We start from the raw sequence: 17,412 nt of genomic DNA, 5'->3' as shown, positions 1-17,412 counted from the left end.
ATAGATTCACCACCTCTGCCCTAATTCTTATTTGCAGAGTCATGGAAATGATCCTTCTACCATCGTAGCCAGAAGCCCTGGTTTTCTTGCTCAGAACCTCCTTTCGATGTGTGAAGAACAACATTGGTATTTTGGTAGGGATTGCATAGAGTTTGTAGAGCTCTTCTTATGGTGTGAACATTTAAGAAATATTAATTCTTCCAGTCCATGCATGTGAGATATCTTTCTATTTTGTGCCTTTGTGTTTATCCTTTTCACTTTTTTTCATCCATGATTTATACAGAGTCACCTGAATGTACTAACAATTTGTTTTACAATTTTAGGGAAAATGGCTGAGTTTGTGTTTGTGGGGGAAGATGCCTGTGGTTGTGTTTGTCACCCAATGTGGAGTTCGCAAACAGAAACAAGATTTTGCCAAACACTTTTGTTGGGGAACCAAATTGTTTACAAACTAAATTGTTTGTGAGCCAAGGCATTACTGTAATTACAGCTGTACAGTGCTTTTTTAAAATTACCTTGGTTAAACTTCATTTTAGATAATTTTTGGTATCAATTGTACATAATGGCTTTCTTGATTTTTAACAATAGTTTCTATTAGTGAGTTATACAGTAGTGTTTTTTCTCTGTTGATCTTGTATCTCTACTTAATCAGTTTTAACATTTTTTCCTTTATGGAGTTTTAAAGATTATGTTAACTGCAAACAGGAGTGTTTTTTTCTTTTCCATTTGGTATGCCCTTTGTTTCTTTTCCTTGTATACTTCACTTTCATTTGTTCAGTGTAACATAAATATATATCCTTAACTGTTTTTAGATGTGTTCCTTCTACAGATGGTATATTGAACTTTTGTCAAGAAGGGATGTCAAATTGCAATGAATGTAATTTATGTAAACTATTGAGATGTATATTTATTTTTATTCTTCATTCTGTTATTGTGTTGTGTCACAGTTAAGGGTTTGTATATGTTGAACTGTCTTTGTATCATTGGATAAATCCTTCTGGATTGAGATATATGATTCTGATGCTCTACTAGATTCATTTTGCTTGTATTTTGTTGAGAATTTTTGCTTGTAAGTCCATCATAAATATACATCTGTAGCTTCCTTTTGTTATTCTTGATGTCATTGTGTCTTTGGGTGGTTTTGGTGTCAACATAATGTTGGTCTTGTAAACTGTGTTTGAAGGAATTCTCTTCACTTGAATTTTCTGAAATAGTTTGACAGTAGTTGTTAGTTCCTCTTTTAAACACTACGCACTTGGGAGGCTGCGGCGAGAGCATTACTGTGAGTTTGAGGTCAATCTGGGCTACATAAGTGAGTTCAAGCCCAGCCTGTACTACATTGTGAGACCCTGCCTCCTAAATTAATTAATTAGTTAATTAAATAAAACTAGGTAAAATTCAGTAGTGAAGGCTTCCATGCCTCCACATTTCTTTTTGAGGAGACTTGTATTTAAATTCAAGGGTTTCTTTGACTCCCTGTTGGTCTGTTTTTATTATTTACTGTGTGTGTATGCTTTCCAATCTTGACAGTTACTTATCTCCAGAAATTTATACACATCTTTTAGGTTTTCAAACTTACTGATGTGTAAGAGTTCATAATAATTCAGTATAATCCTTTTAATTTCCTTGGTAGTATTTGTCTCTTTTTTTCAACTTTGATTTTATTTTCTTGATTATCTTCTTATCTTACACTGGTTACAATTTTGTCTTTTTTTTCAGCAAGACATTTTTTTAAACAGCTTCATTGAGGTAGAATTCAAATATCTTGGAATTCTCTCAGTTAACATGAAAAGTGTAGTATTTATTAGTAGAACCACAGAGTTCTGCAAGCATCACCGCATACTAGAATGGTTATGGTTATTATCATCCAAAGGTAGTGACACCTGTCCATAGTCTCTGCAACTAGGAAGCTGGGTGGGGAATCAGTTGCAACTCGAGTTTTAAGTATTTCAGACCGACCCTGGGTAACATCACATATAATGATATCCATCTCAAAAAAAAAGCTACTATCAAAAATACACACTATAACATGTGTTGGTGAGAGAATGGAAATACTTACAAACTCTTGGTGTGAATGTGAAGTAGTACACTCATTCTGGAAAATTGTATGAAGTTTCCTGAAAATAGAACTACCATATGATATAGCAATCCTGCTCCTGTCTGCATATCCAAAAGAAAGGAAATCAGTGTGTCAAGAAATATCTGAATCCCCAAATTTTTGCAGCAGTACTCCATATAACCAAGATGTGGAATCAGCCCATGTGCCTATCAGTAGATAAGTGCATAAAAAAATTCTGTATATTCCAGATTTTTTTCCTTTTATTGATTGCTAATGTCATACTGTTATGGCTAAAAAATTCCTTAGTGTGTTTTAAGTCTTTCTGAATATTTTTGACTTATTTTGTGATCTAAAATGTGATTTGTCCTGGAGAATATCCCATAAGCACTTCAGAAATATATATATATATATATATATATATATATATATATATATTCTGTCCCTGTTGGGTGGGATGTTTTGTAAATTTGTCAAACATTTTTAGTCTAGAATGCAGTTTAACTGTGTGGTGGATTAAAAACTGGTGGTCAGGTTAAGACCCCTGAACTGGATCAGCATAGTGCTGAGAGTAGAGGGTCCACCTGAGGACTGTTGCCAGCATAAAAAAGAGAAGCGGAGAGGAAGAAAGTAGCATTCTGGGTTCTCCTAAGTGTTTTTGTTTAGAACCGTTGTTCTTCTGGAGGAGCTTGTCATGCTGGCTCCCCTGATGAACTTGGCTGCTACCATAGGAGGAGCTCAAGACCTTGTTACTGCGAATGGCTGAGGTTCACTTTGGGGGAACTCTGGTCCTTACTTTGAGTATCGCTTCCTGGCTCTGGAAGGGAACATGTGTACTATTTAATCTCCAGAGGAAGCTTGTCATGCTGGATTGCTGATATGAACTTGGCTATTATTGTTGGAACAGCTCAGGACCTCATTGTTGCTGAGAATGGCTATGGTAATTTTGGGGTAGCCCTGGCTGTTATTCTGAGCATCACTTCTTGACTCCAGTGCAAGAACTCTGGGCTTACTTGCATATCCTCTGTTGGTACAGACTTTCTAGCTTCTACCATGATCTTTGGGCCTTCCCAAGGCATATCCATAAAACAGCCTGCCATGAGTCATTCTTGTGGGCTCTAGATCTTCAGTTGGACTCTTACAGGCTACTACCATTGAATCCAGACCCTCAGCTGGATTTTCTACTCTGGTGTACAAACAGATTTCCTGCACTTTCTTTGTATTTGACTCTTTGGGGGTGACCATTATAAACAATGTTAAAAATTTTGTGTCCTGTATGTTAAGTGTTTTCCTTGCAATCCCTGATTACAGCAAATTGCAGTATTTTATTCTTATTTTCAGGGATTCTGCAAAGCTTCACATAGAGCTGGATGGAGTCATTGAAAGAGCCAGGTTTGGGCTGGAGATTTAGCTCAGTGGCATAAGTGCCTGCCTGGCAAGTGTGAGGTTGTGAGTTTGATCCCTGGTAACCCCCCCCCCCCAAAAAAAAAAGAGCTAGGTTTTTCTCAAAACTGCATAGACTTTCTTCTCTTGGTGGCTACTAATCACTCATCAGTTTCAGTTAGCTGGAAATTCTAGGTGTAACAAGAGAAGTTGGCCCTCTGAGCAAAGATCTACATGAATGGAGAAACTGGGCACTCTCCACTCTCCGCTTTCTTATTTTCCATGAGAGAACAAAAGTGGGCCGGGGGAGGGTGTCTCTTCACACAGCACTCTACAATTTGCAGAGGGGTGACACAGGTAACTAAAACTGTTTTTTTTTTTTTTTTTTTCCCTCTTATAATGAATCCTTTTTGGGAATTTAAAACAGATATGTGCTGGAATGTTTCCGTTGAGCTCCTAAACTTCCAGGATGTGTTTCTTTCTTTGTATTTGTACGTATTTGTCTAAATTGATACTTCTTTGAGTGATGGTTCCATAAAGCTTCTCTTCTGGCTCTTGCCCAGGTAATTAGATTTTCTATGTTTTTAAGCGTATGAAGCAGCACCACTGCTTTGCTTCTAAAGTCAAAAATATTCTAGAACTAAGGACAGGACTGATGAATCAATTTAGAAATCCCTTATGATAGATGGTAATCATAACTATATTTATATTTGTGCAAGAAAAACATTAGAAACTCTTATTAAGACTTTTTGGACTTTAAAAATATTTATTTAAAAGAAAAAAGTGTGGTAAAACACTTTGTCCCTCATCCCACCAGAACAAATGTTTTTACTGAACTGAAAAGTTATAAATTATGATACAGGAAAAAAGTAAGGTAAATAATTTTGGTTTGCAAAAGTACAAGTTGGACTAAATGATTATAATATTTAGCTGAAAACAAGTTTATGTATACAATGAATTCTAATGGATTTAATTAATGTCATTGTTATTTCCCAGAAAGTGAGCACTAACCATTTTTTGGGGGGGTGTGGGGGGGGAGTAATGGAAATTAAACTGAAGGTGTTCACACTGAGGTTTTTCACATTCACAGGGCAGATTTTTCAATTTCTGCTTTGAGGCTGGTTCTCCCAACATAATTAATTTGTCTTGGCAAGTCTGACATTTGGGATCATTTGTCCTGCTTCAGCTTCCCAAAGAACTGGTATATACACCCCTACACCTGGCTCTAACTTTTGAGAAATTTATTAAAGTCATACAAATCTGAGACCTACATTTTAGCTTGAAGTTGTAAACAAGTTTTGAATGTATTCTATGATTAAGATTTACTTTTAATTATTTATTCAACTTACTCTAGAGAAATTATTTCAGTAAGGCAAAGATGTTTGTAAAATTGGAAGGGACACTATATAAAAATCTCCAGTGGACTAAATAAAACTAAAGCTCACATCTGGGTTTCTTTTCCTTTCCCATACTAGGGAAATTAATACCCTTAAATGGAATTGTCTTCTTTCTCACCTAAATCCTCCTTCTCTCCTCTCAGCTGATCATAATTTTACCCTTTCTTCAAAATACAACTAAACCAAGATGAAATGTTCTCTGACCATAAAGCAGTGATTTCTCCCTCCTTTAAGCCCATAAACACTGTGCTTTTCTCCTACATCTTCTGCTTTGCAGCATAATTATTTATGCTGTCTTTGGTCTCGCTGCACAAAGCGGAGTCTCCCGATTGCAAGGCTCTACCTTGCTTATCTCTGAGTGGAAATGTGAGAGTTTCGATGTCTGGGTCGGAGTCCACCCATCTTCAAACTCCTCTTTAGAAACACAAACGTGCTTCACTGAGAAGTGCATATAAAAAGCATTAAATAAACAGTAAAAACTACTATCTTAATTGTTGCTATATTATATTCTAAGAAACCTTAAATTCTGTTAGATCAAAAGAATATTTTTCTGCACTGTAATTACTACTTCTCATGATTTTATTGCAAGAATCTCTCTCTGTCATAATTCTACCTCCTTGATATTGAGTTAGTATCTATCGGGCCCTCAGAAGATCTAGAAAACCATGCCAGGATCATGGCATATGAGAAACATTATTAAATATTCCTTGCTCTTAGGATTTTATTTTTCTTCTCAATCCATGAGGTTTTTTTGTCTGTGGCTTGAAATATCCTTCCCATGGATATGTATATGTCTATCTCAGTGTGTTTCTCCCCCGGATATGTAACAGGCATATTAAATTTATTTTGTACAATAATTAGTTCATCCTCCCTCCTCTTGCTCTATCCATCTTTCCTTTTCTTTCATTTCCATAGTCCACTGTCCCAAAGTTCTATAACCTTTATTCTCTCATGTCCTCTTCCTCCTTGGCTTTCATTTAAGTGCTCATCCTCTTCTTTCTGAAACACTAAGGAATTTTCTCAAAGTTTTCCACCCAGCATGAGACACAGTCCACAATCCATTTCCCCAGAGAGCCACTCTAGTAGATTTCTCATAAGTAATCCTGTTTTTTTCGCATTGTAGGTATTTTCTACTGTTATTGCCTACATAGTAAATAATTTCAAATGTTTTAGACTGGCACACGGGCTAGGGGTTCTATGTAGCGTACTAATTCTGCTTGCATTCAAGCAGCTCTGTCACCCTGGGATTGCTTCTTCATACATTCTGATTGCCTTTGAACAGCTTCCAGGGTTATAGCAAAATAGCCTAAGCATGAACTCTTTCCTGATATCATTCTTTCATTGTTCTTTTATTTATTTTATTATTTAAGGAGAATAAAATCCAACAATACAAAATGGAACAAAGCCCATCAAAACAAAGCAGTGAAAGTGGTACAAAACTTCAAAGCAGGGCAATAGGTCATCCACAATGGCTACCATAATATATCTTGTTATTTTCACAACAGTCGTCCATTTCCTCAGACATAGTAAAATCGAATAAAACAAAATAATAAAAAACTAATCAAAACAGCATTGAATAAAATAAAACATAAATCAGAACAAAACTAAACACTGAGAACATTATTGGATTTCAAAAACAAGGCAGAAGGAAATCCCCCACATTGCATACTGTCCTCCTCCCAGTAGGTGCTTTGAGGACCCAGCTTAGTCCTGCAAAATCAGTCAAACAATACAAGCATTTTGTGTTTCAGTTGCTGTCAACTCAGCCTGTCCTCCAAACCAGCCGGTTGCTTTGCCAGGGAAGGAGTCTTGATTTCAGCCCCCATAATGGTTGGCTCCCGGGAAATGCAATCTGGATTCTGTCTTCCTGGGCCCTGCCTGATCTCCACCTTTTATGGGAAGATCAAACTACTTTTTGATGTGTTCTCAGACCCGGCATGGCCTCTGCTGACCCATGGGAACTGCACACTGGCTTCTTCTCATTGCTCTTTTAAAAGATGTCACATTCTCATTTTTTCATTTCATCCACACTACAGACTACACATTGGTGTACATACTGGTTTAGTCAGCATGTCTGTCCCTCTGCTAGAGTAGATACTACACTGACAGGAGACCCCTATCCAAATCTACTATTTCCCAGGTATAGAGAATCTTCCTTGTTGTAATTAACATTCGAAAAGAGTAACTAAGCCCTCATAATTTTAGGTGACAACAATGTAAAGTTACAAAAAATTCTCCAAATTGACACATGGTTGCATATTCAGTTAAAATATTTTGAACTCATATTCTTCAATTGTGAATGCAATTAAAAAATCCTGCAGGGGTAATAATGATTATCATTGGGTGACAAAATCAGTTTTAAGGAGAAAACAATAATTCTTCAAATTAATTCCTCCAAAGAAAAATTAAAAAAAATAATTGATGGGGGCTGGGGATTTAGCTCAGCGGCATAAGCACCTGCCTTGCAAGCAGGCAGTCGTGAGTTCGATCCCTGGTACCGATAAAAAGGAAAAAGACAAAAAAAAAAAAAAAAAAAAAATTGATTTGTAAATTACATTAAAAAGCACTTAACTGCATTCATATGCATAAATGCATGGACTGAGAGATGCTGGAAGGAGAAAGCTAGGTTTGTGGTATTGCTAAGAAAGACCACAATAAGGAAAAAGTCAGGTATGCACAACGCGAGTGGATTCTCACCGTCTCAGTAGTGTTATGGGAATTCACTTACTCCTCTACCTTCCAAATTCTCTTTATTCCTGCTTACATAAATTATACAATTTTGACTAAAATTTTCTGAAATCAAATATGTGACTAGTAACTGCTACTTCAACAAAGCATATTTAAAATACTCTTTAAAAATCGCTCCTGTGAGTATATTTTACAATTTATTAGTTTAATGTTTAATAACATAAATAACATAATAACATTTAAAATTTAAAACTAATATTTAATCAGTTATTATGCATTCACATAAGATACAATGACTGTAGTTTATCTGGAGTAATCTTGCTTTCTTGGGAATACACTTTCCATAAAATAATGGTGTAGCTTGCAATAAATAATGTCTTAATAATGACTCTTATAACCAATAGTTTTGACTTAATAAAAATATGATATAAATTATATTTGGAATATAATAAGCTTATGACTAAAATAAAAATATAAGCAAATTGTAGCCAAAAGAGAAAGGTTAATTTTGTTTGAATCTAATTATCTGTGATCAAAATCACATTATCATTATTTTCTTCATGCAATGAGAAAATATATATTTTGTGGAAAATATATATTTTGCTTAATGCCATACCTTATATGACTTGGCATACCATATGTTTATGTTTAAAAGCTTTCAAAGTTTTTCAAGTAATCTAAGCAAAATATATTTAACTGCTTGCAAAAAAAAATAATTTAAAAATAACCAGTGGTGCTATCAAAATAGTGTAAGACTCAGTTGAAATGCAAATTTTAAAAAACAACTGCAGACTTCACTGAATAGACATATTTCAAATTGCCCAGCAAAATTACTAAAACGCATTTTACTCATTTATCTGGAAATATATGGCTTTGTGCACACAATAGATGCTACCAGATTTTCTTGCCCCAGTAATGGAGATTAATGATGCATGGGCTTGCCTGCTTTATAGTAGGTGAGAGAAAATTGAAATTAAATGAATGTCCCTGCTCTGGTGAATTTCTCACTGGAGCAGGAACTCTTATCACCAGATTCCAGTGTGTGTTGTTCTAGTCCAACTAAAGCTTTACTTATCAACATATTATTTTTACATTTAGCAGAGTTTCATTTAAGTAACTCAAATGTATTTTAACCTAGTTATGAAATAAAAATATTTCAGTATTGTGTTTTCTACAAAAGGTTTCCTCAATGTGTGTTTGTTAAACCTATAGAATGTGCAGACTAGAAATTGCACATAAAATATTTCCATTCTATAAAGAGCACCAACAATGTAGTCTCCAAAAATATCTTCCTAACACTTTGCTACACTATGTGGTATTTTTGTTGTTGTTTCTATAAAGATGACCCTCCCAAATGCATATTGGAGAGAGGGGCCATTGTAGCCTATTAATACCTTACCATTGCTCCTATTGTAGAAAATCTATATTATGAAACTTAGACTTGAGCTAAGGAAACAGCTCAATGGCATAGTAGCAGCCTGGGAAGTGCGAGGTCCTGGGTTCAATTCCTGGAATACACACACACACACACATACCATAAATTTAGACTTCATAGATAATGATATCAATTATCAAAAAAAAAAAAGAATTTGCTGTAGGTATGACTGAAGCTGGGCTTATGATAAAGTGGAGGGAGGTGTTTTTACTTCATGAAAACGATGTAATCTTTGTACTCAAAGTAATAGATTTCTCATCCACTTCTAAATAAACAAACAGAATGGAACTTGTTTAGTCTCTTCTCTGCATATTTTCATCTTTCGTCACTCAAAGCAAAACTGCGAGGCCCTGTGAAGAGTTCTGAACACTCACAGTGGGTCAGGATTCCAGTTTTATGAGCTTCTAATACTTCATTTACCCAGTAAGTACATTATAAGGATTTATTAAATTAATCAATCAATTTGTTGTACAAATCAGAATATTTTACTTTTGGGGGGAGGGGTCAAGCCACTTTAAATATTTCAGGTCATTATCTCCACTTAGTTACCCTGTTAAAAAATAAACTGTTTATAATAGAATAATATTGTAGTTTTAGTTTTACTGTGAAAGTTATGTCACAGGAATGTGGTGTAAACAGTCACATAGTTCTTATCTGAAAACCAGTGTTCCATCCAGAGAGTCACATATTGGTAAAGGTTTGGTGACAGTTGCATGCTCTTTCTGCATGCTGATATGGCTGGATGATAAATCTCTTCTTTCTCCTTTTCCTTTTCTGTCTCCTTCCTCCTTTCTTTTCTCTTTTCCTCCTCTCCTTTCCCCTTGCCTGCCTCTGCTGTTGTATTAGATGCTTTTTACTGATTGCTGAGACAAAGTACCTATCAACCAAAATTGGGGAAGGAGAAGTTTATTTCTTACAGTTCTCTGAGGTTTCAGGCCATACTCAGTAGCTCCAAGCAGCAGGGTGGTGTGGGGAGGCAGCCATTCAAGGCCGGCTGCAAACAGCAAGTGTGAACCTGCAAGAGAGAGAGAGACACCTTCTGCAGGCCATTACATCATACCCAAGCTCCACCCCTAGGCGGGTGTAGCACCACACCGCCAATCCGAGCGCTAGACAATGAACCAATCACAAACGCATAATTTATGAGGCTTGGGGACCACTGACATAAACCATGACACCTCCTCTCAGCTCTTTCTTTTCCTCCTTTTCCTCTCCTTCATTCTCTTTCCCTTCCCCTCCATTCCAATCCTTTCTATTCTTTTCTATTTCCTTTTCTTTTAAACTTTGGAGATAGAATCTTACTGTGTTGTCCAGTTTAGCCTAGAATTCTTGGCTTCCATGACCCCTTCAGCCTGCTCAGCTGTGGCAGGTGTCACTATGACTAAGGGAGATTTTAAGCTCTCGCGTTTTCCTGTCAGATTTCTAGGACTTCCTTTACTCAAGCTTTACTCTTTTACTTCTCTTCTGTAGTTTATTTTCTTTGATGTAAGATGTTTTGCTAGTAGCATCTAATTATCCTTCTTTCTTAGTATTTTTTGTCCTTCTATAAGCTCCTCTTCTAGGTTAATTTTAACTTATCTTTAGAATATTTGATCATAATTTACCAATACTTATATTTTCTAATTTAAAGCATGCATTGCAAACATTTTCTGAGATACTCATATCGCATAATATAAAAGTTTTGATATTTTCGTTATGCTTAATATTTCTAAAAAATATTCTTGATATACGACATGTGACAGTGTCTGTATACCATATAGCCACTGATGCTAGAAAGAAAAACTACTTTCTAATTCAATATTGAGTTTTTTTTCTTGGTGTGGAACTTTATTTTCTTCATTTGCATCAGAGGTACTGTTTTTATACAAAGAAAGCAGAATGTTCACAGGTTACAGTGACAGACTGTGGCAAGGCCGCTGAAGCCAGAGGCTGGAGATGAGAAGGATGGGACAGAAAGATGCCTCACAGCTAGAAAGGCAGACAGGGTTGCTCTGTAAATGTCTCTGTGTGATGCTCTTTGAAGTATGATGTGCCGGTCATGAGTATATTCCTGAAATGACCAAATATTTAGCTAAGCAGAAATTAAAAATATAAATAAACCAGATTTTTGCTTCACTGATGTCATTGTGTTAACTCACTACACAACTGAGCAGAAAGCATGCTCAATTGTTTGACCTGGACATATAATCAATATAAAATATCTGTTTATTTTGATGTTAAAGTATCAAATCCAAGAAAGACTTGTGTAGCCAAAGTACAGAAAGAGAGCTTGGACCTTGTAAATGTTAGCTTTGCAGTGAGCACTGGATGTCAGTTTTAAGCATATTGAAATTTGAATATTAAATCATAGGTGAGATTTTCCATAAAATAAGTGCTTTATTAATATTTTAATTCAGGGAGTCTGGTATTTTGGTTAAAGATGTTCCTCCTAACTTGCTTTTAACTGAAACTTTTTTTATGAACACATTGAAAGATATTTACATTTTCCCATATATATATATATAAGTGAAACATTGTGAACAGATTTTTATTTTTTGTATTTCACTATTTTTCCTCGATGTATTAGGTAATATGATATTCAATGATCTTGAATATTTAAAATGATGTGTAATATAATGCATATATATTTATTATACATGAAATTGATGTGTTCTGAACCCCAGCATGAGCCCTAGCCCACAGATATGATCCTCTTTATTTTTAATAGAAGGCCCTTGACTAGTGGAGGCAGTAATTGAAGTATAAGAAAGTCACTTTTGTACCATTATACCTGGAATAGTTTCCATTCCACTTATTTTCTGGAATACATATTGGGAATGCTTCCTTTTACACTGAAGAATTAGGTTTTTAAATTTTTAAAAATATAACTTTTAAGGACACATTTGCAATTCTTTTACTCTTGGGCTGCTACTATTTTTTCTTGATTGCAATATATTTCATTGAATTTGTTAGATGCTTATTTATGTGCAGACCAGTTTCTCACAGAAGGCAAAAGAATGAGTAATGACCTCTGCTCTTACGAGGTTGCATATCTGTAAAACCAATATCACAACAAAACCGAACAGGCTTTGTTTAGTATGCACCAATGCACCTTGTAGGTCTCTTAAAATAATAATTTATTACGTTACCTACTGTTCTTGAAAAAATTTTGCTCTGAAAGAGAAATTATACATGCACCCTTTAACACTGGGCAATGACAAATGACAGTGTAATCCCCAGCTCTGATAAACCTGTTTCTTTGATGTTGGCAAGAAAACTCACTTTGGTGTCTTCATACAATGAGAGAAAATAAGCTGCATCTTGCAGAATTATTATGAGAAATAAATGCAATTAAGCCTCATGGATGTGAAACCCATACAGTCGCCCAGGGCACCATGCTAAAAAGGTTTCATGCTTGGTTTAATGCTCTGTTGGTTTCTTGAAATACTTAATATTTTTCCAGTATATGGCAGTGAGTATTGATTTTACATTGGGGTCCACAATTTACATAGTTGATCCCAGTGAAATCAGAAAGATCTAATTTAATCCAAATGTTTACTTAATCCTTCAGAATAATTTTATTTTACCAAGTTCAAAATGAATTTTGGCCAATGTAACCCAATTTAAATTGTAAATCAGGTTACTTACAAAATATAAAATAAGCTATGCTTAAAATAAAAAATTAATTAAGTTACACAGTACAAACCCTGTAATGTAAGACATTTGCTGGTTATGTGTCAGGAATTTAATAATAAATTATTCGTATATTTTAAAAAGCTGTTTTATATGATTTATGATTATAATTTTTAGAGATCTGTGTCTTGCTCAATTTATGCAAATTGCTAAAATAATTACAATATCATAAATAATTCTCCAGAATTAGAAAAAAATCTGTCTTTTATAGATAAATGTAAATCTACGTCTGGAAAGGTTTTTTTTTTTTTTCATTCTAGGAACAAGATTAATATTCTAGCCGTCTTTTTCTTTTCTTTTTAAAATTTTTCTACTATTCGTGACATAATGATACCATTAATACTTATACTTACAATACTCACAATGATAGCTACTGACCTTCTCTCTCTCCCCCCCCTCTCCCCCCCCCCACACATGCATGCACGCACAAATGCATGCATGCACATAACAACAGAGTATTATTTCCATTTGCATGAGTGATGATATTGAAGTTTTGAAGAAATACATCATTTACAAAGCCATACAGGTTGAAGAAACAGAGCTAAAAGTTTAAAACTTACTGAATTGCAAAACTTCTCAATCTATGAATCAATATTTTCATCTAAGAGAATATTTTTAAAACTCCACAATTCTATAAAATAGTTTAGATTTTCCTCTAAATAATCTGGCAAAAATATGTGTGCATTCTAAATCATCTCTATGATGTGGATACCCTTGTCTTCATATCCCACAAGCACACCCCAGTCCCAATAAATGAACGAGAAAAAGTGAGATGAGAGAAAAATATAAACAGCTCCCACTGTGAGAAGGCCACATGGTGTCAGGTGCTACCAAATTCATAGTTAGGGAGAACTTGGGGAAAAGAATTGAGTCATTCTGTAACAAGCTTAAATAAAGATGTGGTGAACTCTGAAAGCCTGTACTCCATAACTAGTTTCTGAGACGGATTGCCAAGGAGCATTTTAGTTTAGGGAAATAAAATCTCTGCCACAGTAGGTCTGTTTACTATGTTTAACTTCACTGTTTTTTGCTACTTGGTTCCTGTGTTTGTTCTGGTTTATGACTGTATAGGACTCAAGAATAAAAATGTTTGTTTCTGTTTGAATACATTTAAATAATGTTATAATAAAACATAACTCAAAATATTTTGACAGTTTTATTTATCTTTTAATATAAAAAGACGGTAGAAACGCTGTATGAGTGACTGTTTTTTGTGTGACTGGTTGTTAGCATCACATAATCCATTTTTGGAATTATTTCACACAATGTCAACAGTGTAGCCACTGCTTCTCCCTCCCTTTCCTTTCCTCATTAGGCTTTTATCTTGAACCTCATTCTTGTTAATGTTTGAGCAGTGAAAAGTACAGCAGTTCATTTCCATTTACCTTGTTGTCTTCATCCTTCCCACAAATCATTTTTAAGTCTGAATTCTGAAATGTAATGATTTCGTTCTTTTCTCTTTAGTTAAATCTTTGAAAATATAAATCTTCCAGCTGTATGGTTTGGTAATGAAGCAAGAAATTAGAAATTTTTTTTAAGGAATGAATTGAATTTTTGAAACATATTTCATAATTACAAAGACTTATTGTTTGGTTTTGTAATATGGCTACAAGGTTTTTAAATTACAATAAAACTTGTTGAGAAAATAAAATTACAATAAAATTTGTTGAGGAATTTCCTGGTGTTACTAAGTAGTTAAATACTTCCTCGAATTTTGTACAATTAGTCCTGAGAATTAGTAAGCCCATATATCTTATTATGTGAAAGCCTTAATCCAGTCTATGCTTAAATTGCGAAACGTAATAAAATTTCCCAAAATGTCCAATTCATTAAACTTATTAGTTGCTAGTTTTTCATCACTGCAAAAACAATGTAGTATTTATTTTTCTTTATGTTATTAATGCTCTTGGATCAGGGAAAGGCTGAATTTTAGAAGGACAAGTGGTCAAAATAGTTTTAGAGGTAAAAATAAAATCAAATTAAACCAGTCTTAAACACATTGCATGTGTCCACTTTTTTTTACCCTTAAAAGCACTAGTTTACAAATTTAAATATATGAGAAAATTCTATACACTTAAAACGTCCAGAAAATATCTTTGCTCTCATTCTTTTCCATGCTGTCCAAGTGGAAATTGCAATATTTTGTAAAATATACTACATACTCCATTTTATAAGCTAATATCTGTTCAGAGGGCAGTAGTCTCTTCTTGCCATGTATCATTTTAGATAAGAACAAATCATCTACACCACTCAGCCATTCTGTACATTATATTTCTGTTAAACAAAGGTAAAACAATATATTTATACTTCCATACATAGAATTATATGAAGATAATAATGCTCTCTATTAAACTGTACTTCAATATTCTCTTTTACTTGCAGCCGAATGTGGTGCATCTGCAACAAATAATGAAGGAATTTTGCTTTCTCCAAATTATCCACTCAACTATGAAAACAACCATGAGTGCATTTACAGCATTCAGGTTCAAGCGGGAAAGGGGATCAATATCTCAGCCAGAACATTTCATTTAGCACAAGGAGATGTTCTTAAGGTAGGTCGACTTACACATGTTTATATTCTGGTTGTCTTTAAATCTTTATATACACATCATAAATTTACATACATGTAAACTATATATATATATAGACATATATAATCATAATTTCATTTGGCCATTATAGATTACATTATATGTTATACAGGGATTCCCACAGTTATATTATATTAATAAAAATAGAATATTTTGTTTCCAATATTTATTTGTAGTAGAAAAAGGTAAGTTTTATTTTTAATTTATATCTTTTTGTATTTCAGTAACATCAAAATAAAATTTTCAACCATAATTTCTCGTTAGGAAATATTATATACAAAATATATAAATGACCTTCTGTAAAAAAGGTTATTTATTTAAGAAACAGTTGTTTTGATTCCGATGTCTATGCAGTAGCATAATTATCCCTCTTAATACATCAAAATACATATCAAAAATATATATCAAAATTATTTAATATATCAAAAATTATTTATATTTCAGACTGAAAATCAATTTTGTGAATATGTAAGCTTAAAATATCAAAATCTATAAATTTAAGAAAAATATTTTTTTAATAAAAATATTTAGCATATATTGATCAATAGAAAACTTTGAAATAGTCAATTGTCCTATTTTTATAAGGATAAAATATTTTAGAAATAATTATAAATAAATATTGTGTATATAATAAATATAATAATTATTAACAATGTAAAATGTGTCTTAAAATAGTTGGCAAATGCAGTTGGTATTCAGAATAAAATAAGCAGTGTTATAAAAAGACATATAAATTTGTTTAAAAGTAAGTTTAGTTTTTCTCAATTGTCAAGATTTTAAGCAGAGTATGAAATTAATTTTTTATATGATTTGGGAAAAATCTCCTCCAACTTTCCCTAAAAGTATACAATTGGAACATTAACGAGGACCAGAACATGTGTTGTTTATTTTCCCCTAACAGGCAAGAAATTCAAACTTGAAACTCGTCTATGCACACTTCATTGTCTGTATCTTCTTGTCAAGTAATTAGATTTTCAGGCAAGCTCAGAAATAAAACATTTACCTATCATGTACAAAGCTCTGGGTTTGAGCTTCAGCACTGCAAATAATAGTACTAATAATAACTTGTTTTTGTTAAAGTTGTCCTCAGTATCAAGATTAATGAGATGCATATATATATATATATATATATATATATAGAGAGAGAGAGAGAGAGAGAGAGAGAGAGAGAGAAATTAGAGAGACAGAAGGGGAGAGAGAGACAGACACACACAGAGAGAGAGAACTGATACAGTAGAATATTGTTTTCAGTTACTAAGGGGAAAATGTACAGGCATAAACAAGAGCTGTGAGCCCAGTCCCTAATCTGGATAGGCACCAAATGTGTTTATGAGATAAAACTCAAGCTTTTCCCAAACCTACATTTCATAACGGTCATGATTCATCCTACATAAAGTCTTCTTTTCCCTTTGAAATATTTAAAATGTATATACTACTTTTCTATATTGAATGATGCTCATTATTGGAAAAAATCATTTGACTTAACAGATGATACCTTTTTAAAATACAATAGCCCAGCCCTGTTCTTCAGAGCGCTTGCTCTGAAGTCTTCCTTGTTTAGAGTAAAGAATATATAGGATATGCAGTACCTATGCTGAGAAGGGCAGGACTCAGAGGCAGTGACAATCAAGGGGACGAGATGATGAGAGATAAAGGGGGCGGGCAACACTTCCATTTCAGGTCGTCAGTGAAGCTCCTTTACCACTTGGCCTCTGCTCTGCAGTGCAAGCGGCATCCACTGCTAGGTCCAGATTATCCCGGTGGCGGAAGCTGTTTGTATCACCAGCTCCTGGTAGCACCCTGTGCTCTGCCCTTTTTAACTGCTGTCTGTATGATGCCCAATCACGCCGGAATTCCATGTAGCTGCCTCAGAGCCAGCTGTCTCACCAGCTGTTTTTCCTACCTGGAGTTTGTCGTAACCTGCCCCAGTATGGGCAGGGTGTATCATTCTGTCTTAAAGACTTGGACCAGAGCATAGCTCACTGTCCCTTTTCTAAATTCTCCAAGAGGATGCTTATCTAGCTTGGTTGGAATCTGACTAGCATGGGCTCTTCTGTTCTTTTCACATATGATATGGCCGGAATACTGAATGGCTTCCTTCACCCTCGATTGTAACATGTAATTTACTTAACTCTTTCAAATAACAGCTAGAGAAGATGTTTATTATAGTTAGGCTTTAAATGATCAACA

General features: G+C 34.3%; 1 protein-coding gene across 8 annotated transcripts in view; it reads left to right on the top strand.

The window, feature by feature from the left end:
- Window positions 1–17,412, top strand: part of Csmd3 (CUB and Sushi multiple domains 3) — a 1,082,130-nt gene that overhangs the window by 774,992 nt on the left and 289,726 nt on the right. For all 8 annotated transcript variants that reach the window (XM_063257640.1, XM_063257641.1, XM_063257642.1 and 5 more), the window contains one exon: window positions 15,014–15,183. In XM_063257640.1, coding sequence (XP_063113710.1) covers window positions 15,014–15,183 — 170 coding nt within the window. The remainder of the gene's footprint in view (window positions 1–15,013; window positions 15,184–17,412) is intronic.

Source organism: Cavia porcellus, unplaced genomic scaffold (genome assembly GCF_034190915.1).
Source record: "Cavia porcellus strain 051 isolate PalLab524CR breed Dunkin Hartley unplaced genomic scaffold, mCavPor4.1 scaffold_10, whole genome shotgun sequence".
NCBI classification, from domain to species: Eukaryota; Metazoa; Chordata; class Mammalia; order Rodentia; family Caviidae; genus Cavia; species Cavia porcellus.
This window is presented reverse-complemented; position numbering and strand designations above follow the sequence as displayed.